The sequence below is a fragment of the Ailuropoda melanoleuca genome, chromosome 1 (assembly GCF_002007445.2).
Source record: "Ailuropoda melanoleuca isolate Jingjing chromosome 1, ASM200744v2, whole genome shotgun sequence".
NCBI classification, from domain to species: domain Eukaryota; kingdom Metazoa; phylum Chordata; class Mammalia; order Carnivora; family Ursidae; genus Ailuropoda; species Ailuropoda melanoleuca.
Genome location: NC_048218.1, coordinates 129,405,170 through 129,424,321, shown reverse-complemented (window position 1 = coordinate 129,424,321; position 19,152 = coordinate 129,405,170). Strand labels below are relative to the sequence as shown.

At 35.6% G+C, this 19,152-nt stretch overlaps 1 protein-coding gene across 2 annotated transcripts in view; it reads right to left on the bottom strand.

Moving 5' to 3' along the window:
- PHTF2 (putative homeodomain transcription factor 2) overlaps positions 1–19,152 on the bottom strand; it is a 120,044-nt gene that overhangs the window by 74,675 nt on the left and 26,217 nt on the right. For both annotated transcript variants that reach the window (XM_011225517.3, XM_034667028.1), the window contains exon 2: positions 15,213–15,292. In XM_011225517.3, the coding sequence (XP_011223819.1) occupies positions 15,213–15,257 (45 nt within the window). In that variant the 5' untranslated portion in view covers positions 15,258–15,292. The remainder of the gene's footprint in view (positions 1–15,212; positions 15,293–19,152) is intronic.

The window sequence follows — 19,152 nt, the reverse complement described above, 5'->3', positions numbered from 1 at the left end:
GTACAAAAGTACTAATTTTTGTTAAGTGCTCTGTAAAGGATTTGCAGCCTTGCACTGTACAGACCAGTATTAACTTCTTGTACTGATGAGAAAACTGAGAACTTTTAAAGAAGTGTCAGAAAGGTCCACACCTAGTATTTGGGGGCAGAAACCCAAGTTCTGACTTACAACTCCATGCCCTTTCCACTGCACCACATTCTTTTATGTAACTTGGCCAGCATTTTCCTAAGTATATTCCACAAACACTTAAGGGAAAAAAACTAAGTCCAATAAATTGAGAAATGGTATCTTCCCTGTCTGCCTCTTTGGTAGTAATTAATGCTACACAAATTTGCATAATAAAATACTGTAATCAAAAACTTGTTTATCTTTGCCTAGCTCAGTATCTCCCAAACTTTTTGACCACAAAATCCCTCTATTCTACTAACACCTATTGACATTATGGGAAATGTTGCTATAGGCTAAAGCGTTATGTTTATTAGCACTTAATGTAATAGATATTCAGCACAGGGACTATTTCACATATTGCTACTAAATAAAGTTACTTGAATAAGTGTCTAGCTTGGTGCATGGCACCTGCTAGGCACTCAATATAATAATGAAGAATTATATGAACTAAATAGAAGTTTAATGTAAATATTGTCTCTTGACAACACTGTTATCAAAGCAGCAAACATTTACCAAGTACCTACTATAAGCTAAGGCACTAGAATAATGGAGATACAAAAATAATGATTTCTACCCTTACAGATTAGCAGGAGGAAATTAATTATAATACAAGTCAAGCAGTGATAAATGCCAGAATACATAAAATACCACGGTAACAAAGAGGTAGAAGAAAAATTGCATTTATAGAAAAAGAGTTCCCTGTAATTGCTCTTAGATGGAGCAGAATGAATTCAGTTTATAACTCTTTTCACCAACTCAGCATGTTTATATCTAGGATGGTAAAAAGGATCAAGATCGCTCTATAGCTTTCCCTGTCTCTACGCAGAAAGGATTGCTCCCATTTCAAATTTGTTTCTTCAAAGGAACACCAACATAACTAGAGACTCAAAAGCCACCTGAATAGGCTCCTAGAGGCAAGACAACATCTGAGCATGAACAACTACAACGGACTGAATCACATCAAATATCTTTAAACCAAGAGGTCACAACGGTAATTAACAACAAACAAATAAACAGTATTGATATGTGAAGGATGGTAGGTAACTACATTACTTTGCATACTTGTAAAAAGAGAAAGAATCAAGGTTAATAAAAAAGAGAGAGTACTACACGACTGCCATGAACAGAGCACATAGAACTTTTGTAATAAAAGGAGCACTAGCTTGGGACCTAATCCAGTCTCCATGGGATTATGAAAGATATCCTTCAGGGAGACGACTAGTTTTGGTTTTAAGGATCAGTTTGAGGTAAGTTTTTAAAAAAAAAAGGAAGGAAGGAAGGAGGGGAAGAAAGGGAAAGAAAGGAAGAAAAGTAAAAAGAAAGAGAGAGAGAGAGAGAAAGAAAGAAAGAAAGAAAGAAAGAAAGAAAGAAAGAAAGAAAGAAAAAAAAAAAGCAGACGTGGTCATCCCAAGCAGTAAGGTGAAAAACAGCATGGGGAGTTGTATTTGGTGGAGGATGGAGTTAGTGAACAAAAGCTAAAGTCTGGATGAGGCTAGAAAGCTAACTGAAATTAGATTAAAAAAAAAGTCCTTAAAGCCCTTGTGAAGAAACTTGTTTCTACCAAATGTGAGAGGAAGTCACAGAAGAGTATTATACAGTAGGTAAAGACAAGGTCAATTTTTATTTAACGTAAACCATCCTGGTGGTTGTGAGGAGAAAATATTTAACTGCAACAAGAAGAAAAGATCGAAGGAAGGGAGATCATAGCAAATCTGAAAAATATTTAGGAGATAAAAGTAGTGACAGAACAGAGACTGGAAAAACAAACTTATTTTTATTTTTTTAAAGATTTTATTTATTTATTTGACAGAGACAGCCAGCAAGACAGGGAACACAAGCAGGGGGAGTGGGAGAGGAAGAAGCAGGCTCCCAGCGGAGGAGCCTGATGTGGGGCTCCATCCCAGAACGCCGGAATCACACCCTGAGCCCAAGGCAGAGGCTTAACGACTGCGCCACCCAGGCGCCCCAAGGAAAAAACAAATTTAGATGGAACTTCATGCAACTTCCCACAGAACTTTAAAAAATAACTCTATTGTAGCATTTACCATAAAGTATAATAGCTATTTGCATTTTGGTTCCCCCATGATGCAGAGCTGTATTAAGATAAGCAGTCAGTGCCTGATACATAGTAGGTGTTATTTACCATAGTAGGTGTTATCTACCATAAGTGTTATTTAACTATACAGAGATGCAAATTTTACCAGGACATTATGTTTCTGGACAGAGAGAGGGACAGAGAGAGGGAGAAAGAGTCTTGGTAATAAAAGTCTTTAATCCTAAAAGGCAACCTGTACTTGTAAAACTAAATGTACTGAATTTTCCCTATATGAAATCAAAGTAATAAGGCTTCACCTAGCAACTTCCTTAGTTTTCTACCAGTAAATAAAAATAAACCATATAACAAAGTGTTACAGTATCCATAAAGCAGTAATTAAAAATATATCCTACTGTCTACCATTTTGAGATTGGAAAAATAAGACCTCATCTTCTCATTCCCTAAAGTTCTAAAAGAATTAAATTTTAATAAGGCTACCTGACTTCTCTTTATAATACTGTCTTTTACCTGGTTAGAGCCACAGACCAACCCAGTTCTCCGTAAACAAGGTAAACCAGAACTCTTTACCTGTGTTTCTAATCCCATCATGGGGTGGGGTGGGAAGATACTAAAGACAGAAAGCAAACTAAGGTAAGATACCACTTTAAATGAACAAGTAGAGTATAACCATTTAATAAGGATATTAATTTAAGGCAAAAATTTGAAATGTTTAAGTTGTATACCTTCTTCAGCATTTTATTCTTATGAATCAATCCTTGGTATTGAATTAACTGCTTTCATTTGAATAACCTCTTCAGGCCATATGGCAAAGAACAATTTAGCTTCTAAGTTACTCTGTTAAATAGCATTTATAAATGTTATTCTTTGTGGAACTATAAACATACAGCAGGTTAACACCAGTGTTTTAGACACTCTCAGGCCTTTTCAAAGCTGGTATATTTGCCTAAATTTAGGCAGCCAGTGGCAACCTACCAACTTATTTCACCACTATGTCTGTTACCATGGTTAAAGATAAACTGACTGCAAGATACTGGGAATATAACTGGCAAACATTATATCCTTGACTAACATTTCTATTTTAAATCTATTCATCAGAAAATGAAAATGGTTAGAAACTAGTTTTCCAGTATGTCATGAAATAATTTTCTTTCCAACTCCCAAGAGGTATAAGAAGCTTTATCCATTAAAAACTTCAACTCTAGTCAAATAACACTGTTTCTTGGATTTTCTCATACCTGTATAAACAACTACTTTAATTATTGGGCCTTGTATTTGGCAACTAAATGTTTCCTTTTAATGGAATAACTACTCCATTTATCCAAAAGGAAAAAAAAAAGTCATAAGCAAATAAATAAGAGAACCACAGCATTTCAAAGAAGTTATGTACTATGTACAAATTCCTATTTCTGACGTATCAAAGTATCTGCAAAACAAAAACAAAAACCTTCTATTACCAAATACTGTTTCTAAAGAGGACAAACATAAATACTATTTAGGTGTTTATGTATTCACAGTGGCTAAACGTGGTAAAAAAGATGCTGCAAAAACTTTAAAAATAAATAAATAATTTTCTACTGAAAGTGTTTTTGTGAAACCAGTACTTGGATACTCAGGAGTACTGAATATAGGTCCCCTTGGACCTATAAACATTACTGGGTAGCAACCCAGAAGGATACTGCTAGGGAAAAGTGCAAGGTATTTTTTTATTTATATTTTTCCATTTTCTTTACCCATGGGAGTTGAACTGGCTATCTCAATTAAGTATAGATTCTGCTACACTTATGTGTAAGTGAAGTCCTGTATTTCTTTTTATTTATTTATTTATTTATTAAAGATTTTATTTATGTGACAGAGAGAAACAGCAAGAGAGGGAATACAAGCAGGGGAAGTGGGAGAGGGAGAAGCAGGCTCCCCGCTGAACAGGGAGTCCGATGCAGGACTCGATCCCAGGACCCTGGGATCATGACCTGAGCCGAAGGCTCAACGACTGAGCGACCCAGGTGCCCTGAAGTTCTATATTTCATGGTACAGCTGACAAGATCTCTAGACTAGATTAAAAATACAAAACAAAACCTTGTTCCCTTATCTCTCAGTGTCCTCATCTGTAAACTCAAAGTATTAGAATGGTTACTTTCTTTCTTTCTTTTTTTTTTTTTTAAAGATTTTATTTATTTATTTGACAGAGATAGAGACAGCCAGCGAGAGAGGGAACACAAGCAGGGGGAGTGGGAGAGGAAGAAGCAGGCTCCCAGCGGAGGAGCCTGATGTGGGGCTCCATCCCATAACGCCAGGATCACGCCCTGAGCCGAAGGCAGACGCTTAACCGCTGTGCCACCCAGGCGCCCCAGGAATGGTTACTTTCTAAGGTCCTTTTAATTTCTGTGTCCTTAGTAAGAAGTTAGATTCTAGCACAAGGCAATCTCAGGGACAGCCTCAGGTGAGCAGACAAGGAATGAAGGAAGGAAGGAAGGAAGGAAGGAAGGAAGGAAGGAAGGAAGGAAGGAAGGGAATGAAGGTTTCTCAACCATTTAAAGATCTGTCTGAAAAATCAGTTCACTGGAGTACTAGAATTTTTACCCAAATTGAAATTCTCTTGAGCTTTCCCTCAGGATTTTGCTTCAGTGCAATGTAATTAATTTACCTACAATTCTACTACTTGATTAAACAACAAACGGAGATAAGCCCATAGAAATGAAAATTCACAGCAAAGGAAGAGAGATAAACCACAATGCATTCTAGACCAAAGCTGTAATTAATAGACAAAAACAACTACTGATCGGGAAAATATCAGAAAGGGCCATTTCTATTCCATTTGCATTGAAAGTTAAAGAACTTTTGGAAAGAGTCAAAAATAAAGCAAAGTTTGGGGATTTAAATACTTGTTTGCAAATACTACGGGAAAATACTATGGGAAAAAATAAAGTGAAGTTTGGGGATTTAAATACTTGTTTGCAAATACTATGGGAAGTTAGGTGGTATTAAACTTGTTTGCAAATACTATGGGAAAATACTATGGGAAAAAATAAAGCAAAGTTTGGGGATTTAAATACTTGTTTGCAAATACTATGGGAAGTTAGGTGGTATTAAACTTAAGAAACTATACTGTCCTTCTATTTATTTAATCTACCCACTCTTTTTAAAAGATTTTATTTACTTATTTGAGAGAAAGACAGAGCACAAGTGGGGGGAGGGGGAGAGGGAACTGGAGAGGAACAAGCAGACTCCCTGCTGAATGCAGAGCCTAAAAGGGCTGATCCCAGGACCCCAAGATCATAACCGTAGCCAAGATAGATGCTTAACCAACAAAGCCACCCAGGTGACCCTAACGTATCCACTTTTTAATATATTATTTGTTTTGTTCCTTCCCAACGAACCTCTCTTTGCCATGAAAGAAAAAAATGATCTCAAATACATAATGACATATGCTGAGAAAAAAAACTATTTGTGCTAGAAATTAAAGCAAAGGTTAAGGGAAAGAACAATTAAATGCAAGTACAAAATTCTCAAAAATACAAAAAAAATTGATGTTTTTCTATTTTAATAGAAAAATGTTCAGTTTAGAAGAACTACTAAACTAAAATCTTTAGTTATCCAAATATATTATTAATAACAACACTCCATAGTTAGTGAAAGAGAACAGAGCGCAGAGGAATTGCTTTTCAGCAATATTTATTGAACACCTACTATACACCAACAATGCACTTGGTGTTAATATGTTATCTCGTTTACTTATCATAGCGATTTTTAAGGATTCTCATCTCAATAATATAGACAAATTAAGCTCAAGAAAGTTAAGAAACTAACTCAAGCTTAGCAAATAAAAATGAAATCAGTTAACCTAAAATCATTTGGGTAAGCCAAATATGTCCACCAGCACATAATCAGTCTAACACATTGTACATACTTAGCCCCAAATATAAAATCCTGAAGCATCAAACAGATAGATGATTGTTCAAAAGTCTGTAGCAATTATGAGAAAAAATAGAAAAAAATATGTTCTCATGCATTTGATTCAATAAGAGTTTCAATTTTTCAAACTTCATACTTTAACTCAACTGCTATAATTTTATATCTGGAACAACAGATTAATATTTTATACACATTTAAATATTTACTTTTTTTTTTAAAGATTTTATTTATTTATTTGACAGAGATAGAGACAGCCAGCAAGAGAGGGAACACAAACAGGGGGAGTGGGAGAGGAAGAAGCAGGCTCATAGCGGAGGAGCCTGATGTGGGGCTCGATCCCATAACGCCGGGATCACGCCCTGAGCCAAAGGCAGACGCTTAACCGCTGTGCCACCCAGGTGCCCCTAAATATTTACTTTTACATACAATATTGTTTGGTTCTAATAGAAACAATTGGAATTTTAAGAGACAGTCAAAAATTTATCAAAAAATAGATCTGACGACCCTCAAAGACCAGAACATTAAGAAATACACACTGTAGTATAATTTACATGCACTTTTTAAAAGGGAATGTTATTATTATTTATAATAATTAAGACACTAAACCTATTATAATTAGATTAAATAAAGAACATAAATAGCTATGTATTTAATAAGAACTAGAAGCAGAAAATTGTGCCTAATTCTATTACAAACTTATTCCTTGACATTTCATACAGGAGGAGCTAAGTATATCACAACCTTAACTTTTAAGAATATGAAGAAAATATTGAGGATCCTGATCTTTTTGTCAGTACAACACTGGTGGTCTAGGATACAGCTACACAGAAGGACATAAAGCTACACATCCTCACATGGAATCCATTCAAACCAATCCAATCATATGCTTTAGACATACTTCCATAGTGGGGAAAACAGTATCCCACAAAAAATTCATGTCTGTCCAGGACATTGAAATGTTACCTCATTTGGAAATAGGGTCTTTGCAGATGTAAGTGCTTAAGGATCTCAAGATGAAATCGTTCTGGATTTAGAGTGGAACTAAATCCACTGACTGATGTCCTTATAAGAAGAGTGAAGAAGGCAAGTTAAAGATGGGGGCAGAGATTGGAATGATGCATCAGAAAGCCAAGGAACACCAAGGATTGTGTTCACCAGAAGCTAGAAGAGACACATGGGGCAGTTTCTCCCTCAAGCCTCCCTACAGAGGGAACCAACCCGGCTGACACTTTGAAAAAAATTAATTTCTGTTGTTTTAAGCAACCCAGTTTGTGGTCCTATTTATGAAAGCCCCAGGAAACTTACACAACTTCTTATAATATCTTGATATAAGCACTAAGTCATTTCATTATCACAATAAATGAAACCTAAAAATAGAAATGGAAGCGCTATGAAAAATAAATGCTATTTAAATGCGTGGTGGTACTATTATCATCATTGTCATCACCGTTGTTAAATCAACAGATATGTATATATATTACTAATCATCTTTTTAAAACAAGATGTATACCTCCCCACATTCACATCAGAAGTCATCTTTAAAAAATTCTCAAATTAAACAAGGAAATTTTATAGACGTTTCTTCGGTTCATTTTTCAAAGCAACTTTAGTACACAAGGAAGAATGACCTGAAAGTCAGTAGACCTGGGTTTTGGCTTTATTACTAATTAATGACTATGATCAAGTTATTAGATCTACAGGCATCAGGTTTCTTATCTATAAAGCAAAAAGTTTAACAGAAAACAGATGATTTCTAAAGTCAAACTATCGTGACTACTGCACAGCATAGCTTCTTTCTTCCTTGTAAACAAAAGTAAAACTCAAATTATTTATGCTAGAAATACCCAACCTGGGAATGGATGAGGGTGGAAAATTAAGAACTTCATGACTAAAATGGGGAGAAAAATCTTAAGTGAAAAGGCAAATATTTTAGTAACTAAACTAACCAATCTATTTCTGGTAGGACAAGTCTTGTTTTTGGCAAGTAAGTGACATTAAAAAGGAAGAAATGGAAAACATGACCAGTGACTGCAGCAAAGACAGATGGGCTTTATAAATTACACTTAATCATGACTTTACTGTAAGAGTGTTAGACAGCAAACACCAACAAATACCCGCGGTTCTCGCACTGAATATTAGGAGCCTGACATTCTAGGTCTTTCATCTACAAGTAAGAGTAAGGATCTTTTTTTAACCTCATGAGAATTTTTAGAATCCATGAAATAAAGCACTCTGGTAAGTGTGAGGAGCAATTCATCTCATAAGGGGAATATGAAGTAATAATATTAGAAATAACTTTCATTTATTGAAGGCTTACCCTGTGGAGCACTTTGCTTAATACTTTACGTGTATCATCAATTAATCCTCAAATTAAATACAAAAACATAGCATTTATATACATGAAGAAACTGAAACTTAGATATTAAGCAACCTGTTCAAAATCAAACCGGCTTTCAAAAACAAGGATTCAAATCTCAGCTTTCCAACTCCAAAACCTATGTTCTTGTTACCCATTAAGACACTGCCTCATATAGTGGTCACTCTCAAAGAGGGCAGGTTACGACTGAAAGAGGGGAGGAAGGCTTTGCAGAGCTGGTACCATGGTTTCTTGACCTGAGTTCTGTTTCACAAGCAGGACACAAACAGTCCTGAACACAAGCAGGTGTTCAGTTTGTCAAAATTCATGAGGCTGAAAGCCTAAAATCTGTGTGGTCTTCTGAGTATGTTATACCTCAGTAAAATGTATATATATATATATATTGCCTCTGCATTAGTCAGAACTCTTTTACAAGTAAAAATCTAACTCACACTAGCATCAACAAAAAGGGGGGCTTTATTTCCTGACATGGCTAAACAACTCAAAGTTCAGGAGTGAAGTGAATGTCAGGGTGGAGTAAATCCAGGGACTAGAGCACCATGATGGCCTGTGGTGTCTCTTTTTTCCCTATTCCTGACCCACTCTGGTGTTGTCTCATTCTCTTCTGGCTGCTGCAGACTTTCATCCTTCTAGCTCCTTGAAAGAAGCAAAGGGGTCTTTTCCATCAGCTCTAATTAAAAAGAAAAAGGCTAGGGGCATCTGGGTGGGTTAGTCAGTTGAGTAGCCAACTCTTGATTTCTGCTCGGGTCAGGATCTCAGGGCTGTAAAATTGAGCCCCACATCGGGCTCTGCACTGGGCCTCGAGCCTGCTTGAGATTCTCTCTCTCTCTCTCCCTCTCCCTCTGCCCTTACCGTCCCCACCCCCGCATGTGCCCATGTGTACTCTCAAATAAATAAATAAATAAATAAATAAATAAAGTAATTAATTGAGAAAGGGTTTGTAGAAGGACAGTTAGGTCATCAGATATACCAGGGCCAATTACTGTAGCCAAGGAGATGAGGTACCATCTCTGGTCTTGTCTTAGCCATACGGCCACCTTTTTGGCCAGATGGAAGGAGGAATACGTGCACTATAAACATGGTTATTAAAGAAACTGTTCAGTATAGAAAACCACTCTAATTCTTCATCTATTATATCCCAACTCATAAAATACATAACTAATATTACTTTTAAGAGTGATGCTTCATAATTATTAAACACTTCATAAATCACTTTAAAAAACTTTTTAAAATCATAGTTAAAATAGTTTTACTCCTTCACAACCCTGTGAGGCACACAGGTGAAGCAGGACTATCCTCAATTTACAAAAGAAGGAACTGAGGCTCAGATTAAGTAACATGTTCAATATCACAAGCTGATAGATGTCACAACATCAAATACGAGTGTTCTTTCAACCATAACATACTATGAGTCATAGTAGTGTAAAATTACATTAAAGATTTAATAGTACATATGAGAACATGGTTCAAGAAAAGATTAATAGAGAAAATGAAAACCTATTTGTCTGAAGCTCAGTACTTCTATTTTGGTAGGTCTTAATTTGCTATCTACTACTATAACCATCTAGAGGCAAAAGAAGATTGCATAGGAAACCACATCCCATTAGAATGCATTTCTTGTGTATCACTTGGAATGTTTTCAGCTGCAAGGAAATAAAACTCCAGTTCAAGTGACTGAAAAAAATAAGGGATTTATTAACTCTCACAATAAGAAATTCCCAAGTAGGACATTTCCACAGAGTTAATTCTGTGGTTCAATAATCCTGAAAAACTCAGGTTCCTTCCATCTGTCACCTTTGCCATCCCCAGCCTGCTGACAAGCTCCCCTCATGGGAGCAAGTCACTACGAGCTTCAGGCAGCAGAGCTTCACGCACCAACGTCCAGAAACAGGCAACAGACCTTCTCTCTTTTCTTTTTAAGTGCACTCCGTGCCCAACGGGGCTTGAACTCACAACCCTGAGATCAAGGGTCACATGCTCTACCGACTAAGCCACCCAGATGCCCCCAGAACTTCTCTTTCATTTCATTCATTTACCTATGTTGAATTAGTTCATGAAAGTAAAGCAATTAGAAAATGCCTGGCATACAGTAAATGTCATATAACTTCTGCTATTATTATTGTTGGGTCTCTTTTTAAGAGATGGCAGACTAGTTCCAGAAGCTTCACATCTCATAAGCCAGAACTGGAATACATGCCCCTTTCTTTCTTTCTTTTTTTTAAGATTTATTTATTCATTTTAGAGAGAGAAAGCACACATGCAAGAAAGAGCATGACAGAGGGCAGGGGCAGAGGGAGAGAAAGAATCCCAAGCAGACTCTGTGCTAAGCATAGAGCCTGATGTGGGACTCGATCCCATCGCCCTAAGATCATGACCTGAGCCAAAATCAAGAGTCAGATGCTTAACCAACTAAGCCACCCAGGCATCCTGAAAGCTGAGATTTAATACTTCTTCTTTTTTAAGATTTATTTCTTTGTTTCAGAGAGAGCGCACGCTCAAGTGGGCGGAGAGGCAGAGGGAGAGAATCTTTAAGCAGATTTCCTGCTAAGAGCAGAGGGCTTGATCTCACAATCCATGAGATTATGACCTGAGACGAAACCAAAAGTCAGACACTGAACCGACAGCGACCAGATGCCCCAAGACATAATACTTAATCATCTGTGCAACTCTGAAATGCTCTATGTAGATACTTAGTACAAACACACACCTGAACTTTATTTAAAAAGCAGAGAATTTCAAGTATCAGTCAAGTTGATGTTACTCAGGCTAGTTTCTCATTTAAAATTAAACATTAAATGAATCCCACTGTTAGCTTATATTTAAAAGCCATTAAACATATTCATTTAAGCTTTCTTGCTGGATATTGACTCCATAAAGGTGAGGACCAAGATCTATATCATACAGTTCTTCCTCAGTTCTACAGATGAAGTTAGATTTGAGGGTTATTTCTGGGCCACCCTTCTCTTACATATTCACCTTCCGAAAATAAAACTCCATTCTATCATAATTTGACCTGTGTATTTACAATGAAATCCTATGGGGTCAACTTCGTAGTGTGTAAATTATCTTTGAAACCATGTAACTTCAGGCCCCTAAATAGACAAATAATTCCCTCTCCTTAGGAACAAGAAACTAGAAATATGAAAGCACAGTATTATGTTATAAAAAACATTCAATAGCCTGATATTAACAGAAAACTCTTCTGGTTGCTCCTACTTCCATTCTTGAGACATTAATTGTTCCTCTGAATTAATGACTGAAAATCATTTTGTTTCAACAGGAACTTTCAGATTATTCATGACTATGGATGGCTATAATAGTACAAAATGAAGTTTAAAGTTAGATGTTAAAGAACTTTTAAAAATCTCAAAATAAATCATGCACAGAATAATTTGTTAAAAGGTACCTGATATCTAATTAGACCTTCTACACACATTTTAATACTTTAAAATTTTTGTTTTTATTTTCTCCTGGAAATTTCACTTAGAGTTCATGGTCATAACAGTCCACAAATCAAGTCATGGTCTTTGGGGTTACCTAGTGCTCAGTACTCAAAAGAAAAAATATAAAGATGTCACCATTTTCTAGTGGGAAAGGTGACACTAAAGTGAGTTACAACTAAACATATATATATATTCAAGAAAATTCAAGGTGAACATTGCTTGGTTTTTATTTATAGTGATATCTCCTACTACAAGCTGAATACTATCAAATGGTAGTCACAAAATCAAAGAATGTTAAAATACTAATGTTTCAAAAATTATCTAATCTAAGGCTTATGGGGTTCAAATCAGATGTGAAACTTTGTTGTGTTTATATATTATATGCACTCATCTGGAAATAAGATCCTGAGAATTTGGAAATTTCATCACAATTTCAAAGGGATGCATGGCTGAAAAGAGGCTGAGAACCTTATCAAGTTAATGTAGAGAGTGGAAAGCAAAACTCAAAAAAATGAAATTATTTGCCCATGGTCAAATAATCAGCAAGTATCAGCATCAGTACTCAAGTCGTCTTTGCACTGAAACATAACCACTTCTAAAAGGACTTTTTAAATAAACATACATTTAAGAAAAAACAAATCTGTATGACCTAAGAGCAGTGAAGGGAACTCTCAGGCTAATGATAAAAGGGAAAACCAAGATGGCAGATGAGAGGTGTGACAGGAGAACAATCCCCCCAGCATGGAGCATGGGGCAGAGAGTTCTAGGAGGCCATTCCCAAGGGGGTAAAAGAGGGAACTACTGGAGTACTTGAAAGTGATGGACTACAACAAAAGGAGTTTTATAGTTCTATCAGAGACTTTGGAGAATTAGAAAAATCAAACAAAAGGGGAAAAATGTTGCACAGACAGAAAATATCATAGAATATTACATGACACAGTTTTAAACAGTGCATACACGAACAGCAGCCCTGCATACTGATTTCACCAAAATTTGTTGTCATTTGGGAGTACTGGGGGAAGGAAGACTGGGGCTAAATCTTTATCATACAGTCAGAAGTCAACAAGTAACATCTATAATGAAATAATCAAGAAAAAGCAAGGTTTTAAATCATAAAGTAAAAAAAAAAAATCAATGTAATTTAACAGGGCACTACTGCATTTTGAGTGTGGGCTGTTAGAGCACAGATAAGCAAGCTAAGACCTGTGAGCCAAATCTAGCCCACTGCCTGTTTTTGTAAATTATTTTATTAAAACACAGTCATCCCCATTCATTTCATTTACTTACATACTACCTACGGCTGCTTTTGTACTATAACTTTAGCAGAATTGAGTAGTTGTGACAGAAACCTTATGACCCTCAAAGCTTAAAATATTTACTATATGGCCCTTTACAAAAGAAGTTTAGAGTACTGTATGACATTTAGCATCTTTGATTTCTAACCCACAAATGTCAGCATTCCCCCAAAAGTAATTATGAAAACCAAAACTTCACACTCCTCATTTGCAACCCATCCTTCCTAATTCCCCACTAGGGATGAAGAGTGGTATAACTTTCATTTAAGCTATACAGAATTTAAAATAACTGCCTCTGGGGAGCAGAACCCAGAGGTTGGGTAAGGATAAAGAAAAGTAGTACTAGTGGCTGCTATTTTTTCTTAAATAGGCCTTAAAACACTAATCTTTCAAAGTATTTGCATGTATTTCTTCAAGAAGATTAAATTTAAAAGCAAAATTAAAAAATAGAACAAATAAAAATCTTATTAATTATAGTAATTAATATAATTCTGGTGGCTCACTAACGTAAAATGTGTGATTACATTTGCTAGATATAATTTGTGACATCTGTGATGGCTGCTCTGGAGAATTTTTTGGTAGCACATATCCAAAGCTGCTAGGTAAATGACCCTCAGAAAAGAAGGGTATTAGTGTGCTAACTGAATGCAAGTATAATATTTCAAACCCTCCGTTACCAAGAAAGGTCAATCTAGTACATTCTACAAATGATCTTCAGTGAAGTTTGAAATGTTTAACATAAAAAGCCAAATAGATAAGATGTTCAATAAACATTACTAACTCTCTTAAGTAGACAGTAAGAGAAAAATTTTCAAAGATCTATGTAGGAAATGAAAAATAATTTTATTTAATTCACTTTTAAGCTGATTGGAAGTTTAAAGGCAAAGAGGACACTCATACAGAACTACGAAAGACTAATTAATAGTATGATCAACATCAGTACTTCCGAATCAGGACCTTATATGAAACGTGATAGTGTATGTCTGTGGTGTGTTCTACACAGAAAAGAAATACCACGTCCAGACAGACTGCATTCTTAGGTTTGTTTAATCTTTAAAGCACTCTAATTACCACTTCCAATTCAACTAAATATACAAATTGCTTGATTTTACTCCCTATGGGAAAACCTCTACATATGTAAATAATTATATTTTGTGAATAGGGAACCGAAGAATAAGGCACCAAAAATGCTTTAAAGTATGAAAAGAAACATAATTCATTATATACACTAAAAATCGAAAATACCACATGTAACAACATACATTTTAAAGAGTGTAAACAACACTCTTCAGGAGTAAACTCTCCTGTACAAGTACAGGAAATACATTATTATATTTTCAAAAAAGGCATTTATTCTTTCACTTCATAAAAAATTACTTTGGCAAAGCTTATTTTGAAACGTATAGGATGACACAGCTAGTTAAGTAGTTATGACAACTAATCCTAAAACATCAAAATAAACATTTTAATATTTTGTTTTGAAAAATACAGTCCTCGAAGGTTTATTTTACTGAAAAGATTCAGCTGTTGAATAGTAGCTTACAAGAAATAGATTAAGACTATAGTTTCTCCATATAAAAGTTATAAAATTATAACAGCTCTGCTAACCTAGCTCCAAAAGAAATTAAGGAAAGAAAAATTTAATGCTTTCATAAAATGCTAATTATATTCAAAATCCTGGAAATTTGGCTTATATTATAGCTGAAAATAATTCATCTAGCTACCTTAATAATGTGGAATAAAAAGTGGAGAAAAAAATATTAAGCATCCTCTTTCTAACTTCTTTAGAAGTAAAATTAGCACAAGGAAAACCAAGATGCTCCCCTTTCCACTTGAAAGATCCTGAAATCTATTTGTCATTATTTCAGGTAATATTTGACATAACTCCATAGCACCAAAAGAAAAAGTACGCATTTTTAGAATAGGAATATTTAAGAGATTGAAAGATTTGACTATGAACTTACCTTCTTTTGATACCAGACTATAGCATCTGTGACTTTGGACGCCATTTATTCCACTGAAATCACACATTCGTCATTTTAGGCTGTGCAAGAGAGAAAAACATACAGACGACTTTACTTCCACCTTCCAAAAGGAGACTGAACAACATGTGTGCATGGCACTCTGGTTACTTGCAGAGCAAGGGGTGTATGACTATACTTATATTACACCCTTCCTCATTACTATTTCAGCAACAGGTTCTTCTTAAGTAAACAAAAATCAGTTGCCATAATAAAAGGATCTTTCTATGTGAATACAACACTTGAATCTTCTAACACGATGGATTTTTTAAAATAAGACTTTTTTTTTTTTTTAAGATTTTATTTATTCGACAGAGATAGAGACAGCCAGCGAGAGAGGGAACACAAGCAGGGGGGAGTGGGAGAGGAAGAAGCAGGCTCATAGCGGAGGAGCCTGATGTGGGGCTCGATCCCACAATGCCGGGATCACGCCCTGAGCCGAAGGCAGACGCTTAACCGCTGTGCCACCCAGGTGCCCCTTAAAATAAGACTTTTAAATAAATTTCAGTATTTCCCAGGTTATACTGGAAATCATTCATTTATAAATTCACATAGGATAGAAATCACTTCACTCACTCAAGTAACAGATCGGTTTTGCTATAGCTCCCATCTGGGAACTAATGCCAATTACTGTTGCTAAAGGATGGCTTGATAAAGATGCCAAAACTTATAATCATATTTAATGTTCCCTGGTACTCAGTAAACACCAATTTGAACTAAAATCAACTAACTGGAAAAACTTAATTAATTTATGTTAAACACTAAACCAATATTAGAGTTAATTACACAGGAATAATTAATATTAAAGACTTCACAGATATCACAGTTTGCTAATACTTAGAAATTCACCACAGACCATTTCAAAAAGCATCTTGTTTGTGTTTGCCTAAAACAGTTGCTAAACCTAATGGTTCCTTAGCACTGGAGAGAATTAATTCCAGGCTGATTACAGTTAACTCTGGAATACTTCTCCAGTTATAAGACCAGGCTGGCATGGAGGGCGCCTCTGGTATGGTGTTAAAGGTGAGCCTAAACAGGTTCAAACACAGACACTTGCCCCAGAACTCATTATAAACCAGGATCATCCAAGGCCACAGAGGATTTCAGAGAAATCCTGGGAGTAACGCACAGCGGCGAGCTCTCTAGTACACGCAGATCTGCGACTGTACAGACAGATGCTACCGCTCCAGAGTTTGCCCAGAGACCACAGAATACCAGAGGTTTATAAATCATTCTTGGAAGCATATTAGGACTCAAATATATAGAAAATCACTATCAGGAAGGTCAAACGTTCAGAGGATCAATCTCTAAATAAAATTTAAGTCAGAATTTATTCGACATCTGTATTTTTGACAGTGTTATAAACCAGATTGTTTTATTACCTTTCCTGAGATAATAATTCTGTCTTTGACGAAATTCAAGCTAAAACTAGGTTTTGAAATTCCTGACAAATGCCCTGGCATTTGTCACAGAGAAGCACAGAGTCAAAAGACCTGGATTCAAATACTATCTAGTATGTAATATTGAAGAAGTTATTGAATCTGTCTAACCTCAGTTTCTTTCACTTGTACAACGGAAATAACTACTCTATTGTAGTAGGGAAACCCTGGAGGGTTTCTGTGATTGATTAGATAATATACATAAAATGCCTACCACAGCCCAGGATATACAGCAGCTGTTCAATTATAGTTATTTTTATTATTAATTTTTCTATCAAAAATCCTGTAAGCCAGGAACTGGGAAGTATTTGTATTTCCTTTTAAAACATTGCAAACAGTTTAGAAAAGGAATACATGCAATCAGTTTTTGTTGATATTTAAAATAAAAATAGCTACCAGACTATCATAAAATCGCAATGTCAATTCCCAACTATATGCACACAGAGTATTTAGAGATTTCAAAGTTCACCCCCACTGAAGTTTCTCAGTCAGGTGTGGCTACTTTCATTTCTCCCACCAGGGTGGGAGACTGACTTAAAATCTCCCATTTTGGTTTTTCTGTCCTGGAGACCTCGGGGGGTAATTAATTCATCAGCTTTAACACATTTCATCCCACAAGTTTTTCCCATTGATTCCGCTACAGGACTATTTACGACATTATATTTGTTGAGACACATGCTTGTCAAGACACATGTTTTCCAAACTGGTTAGAACTCTCCTCCCCTCTCCTGCCCCTCACCCTTGCCAAATACAAACTACAAAAAATGGTACAAAAACTATGAGAATACCAACTTTTCACTTTACCCTCCTTTCATTTCACCCAATTTTCACTGACAAAAATTCCAGATTATCTACCAAGATGAAGATCCTCTCTCCTAATCCCCCAAGAGTGTAAATAATATGCATTTCATATACAAAATGTGAAAGGATATTTTTATTCACTCCATGTATTAAGTGTATGAGATATTTAACATATTTGGGGAAGATATTTAACATATTTGGGGAATATTTAAGTGGTTATATGTAAGTACTAATAATTTTTTTAAAAAGCTTCAATGAAAGTGAGGAAATAATTGCCTCCTTCAAATAAAATCATCTTTTAAGATAATTTTTAATATACTTTGGTTTATACCAAGCTACACTTAGAAATATATTTTGAAAATCAATTCTAACAAGACACAAGGTATATGAAATGTTATAAACATTTTATTTATTTGGATATACAGAAATAAAAATTCTATCTAAGAAAAAAAACAACACTACCACCACAAGCCTTTCTTCAGTAATGGCAAGGTTTACTCCGCAAACTCATTTAATAGTTTTTCCATTGTGTCAACAACCTTTCAGTGACACAAGTGGCTCGAACCTATTTTTAAAACAGGTTTTACAACATGCTGAGATAGAGTTCTGAATCAGACACCTGACAAAGTACACCCAAAGACACCCAAATTTTACATGAATGTAAATAACAAGAATAAGTCAACAAATGATTTCATAAATAATTAAGATTATTTCTAAAGCCTTTCCAACTTCTTTGATTCTTACAGTCCAGGAATACAGGTTTACAGTCTCTATTATCATGACAGTTCGAGCTGTTTTAATGCTAAATCATGACATTAAAGTTAATTTACAGGAAAAAAAAAAGGAACATAGAAAGCTTACTGGATACCTTGAATTGAGAATCTTAATCTTTTCTGATCAACTGATCTGATAGAAGGATGGGTATTAAGATATAGAAATAATCCAATTATAAAACCACAGATCTAACTGTAGGCATAACATTTAAATCTTGGTATAGACGGTTACTCTGAGCTAATTCTCTCCTTAACACTGTCTTAATCATTACACCCTGTAAAAACACCTGAAATTACTCTTTACCATGTCAAGGACCACACAAAATGCACTTACGATGTCAAAGCCCAGGTGGAGGAAAAGGAGGACTACAAAGAGATCATATGTTAAGTCTGCCTTTATAAAATCTCACTATCAAATATAGTAATGCCCAGGGGTACTCTTTGTAGCCAAAGAAATGGTTAGGTTTTTAACCATTCCCTCTGTTAGAAAAAAAGGCAGTCTATCAAATACCACGTGTTACAATGCACTTCTCTCATTATTCTGAAACAAATCTCTTGTTCTAGTAACCACTCTCTCTGTGCTAGGAAACAACTTATGCCCGTTCCTGACACTTGGCTTTTGCGTTATTCATTCCTTTTCTCCACTCATCCACCCTCTTAAGTCAGTTCAAATCCTACTTACTCTAAGATGAAGCTTCCTGCAAGTGTTCAACTGGACAAAAAGTGTTGAAGCCTGATGTCTCTTCCAGCACTGATCTGCACTAATAAACCTAGTATTTAAATAAAAACAAGGGGTGCCTGGGTAGTTCAGGTCATGATCCCAGGATACTCTCTGCTCAGCAGGGAGCCTGCTTCTCCCTCTCCTTCTGC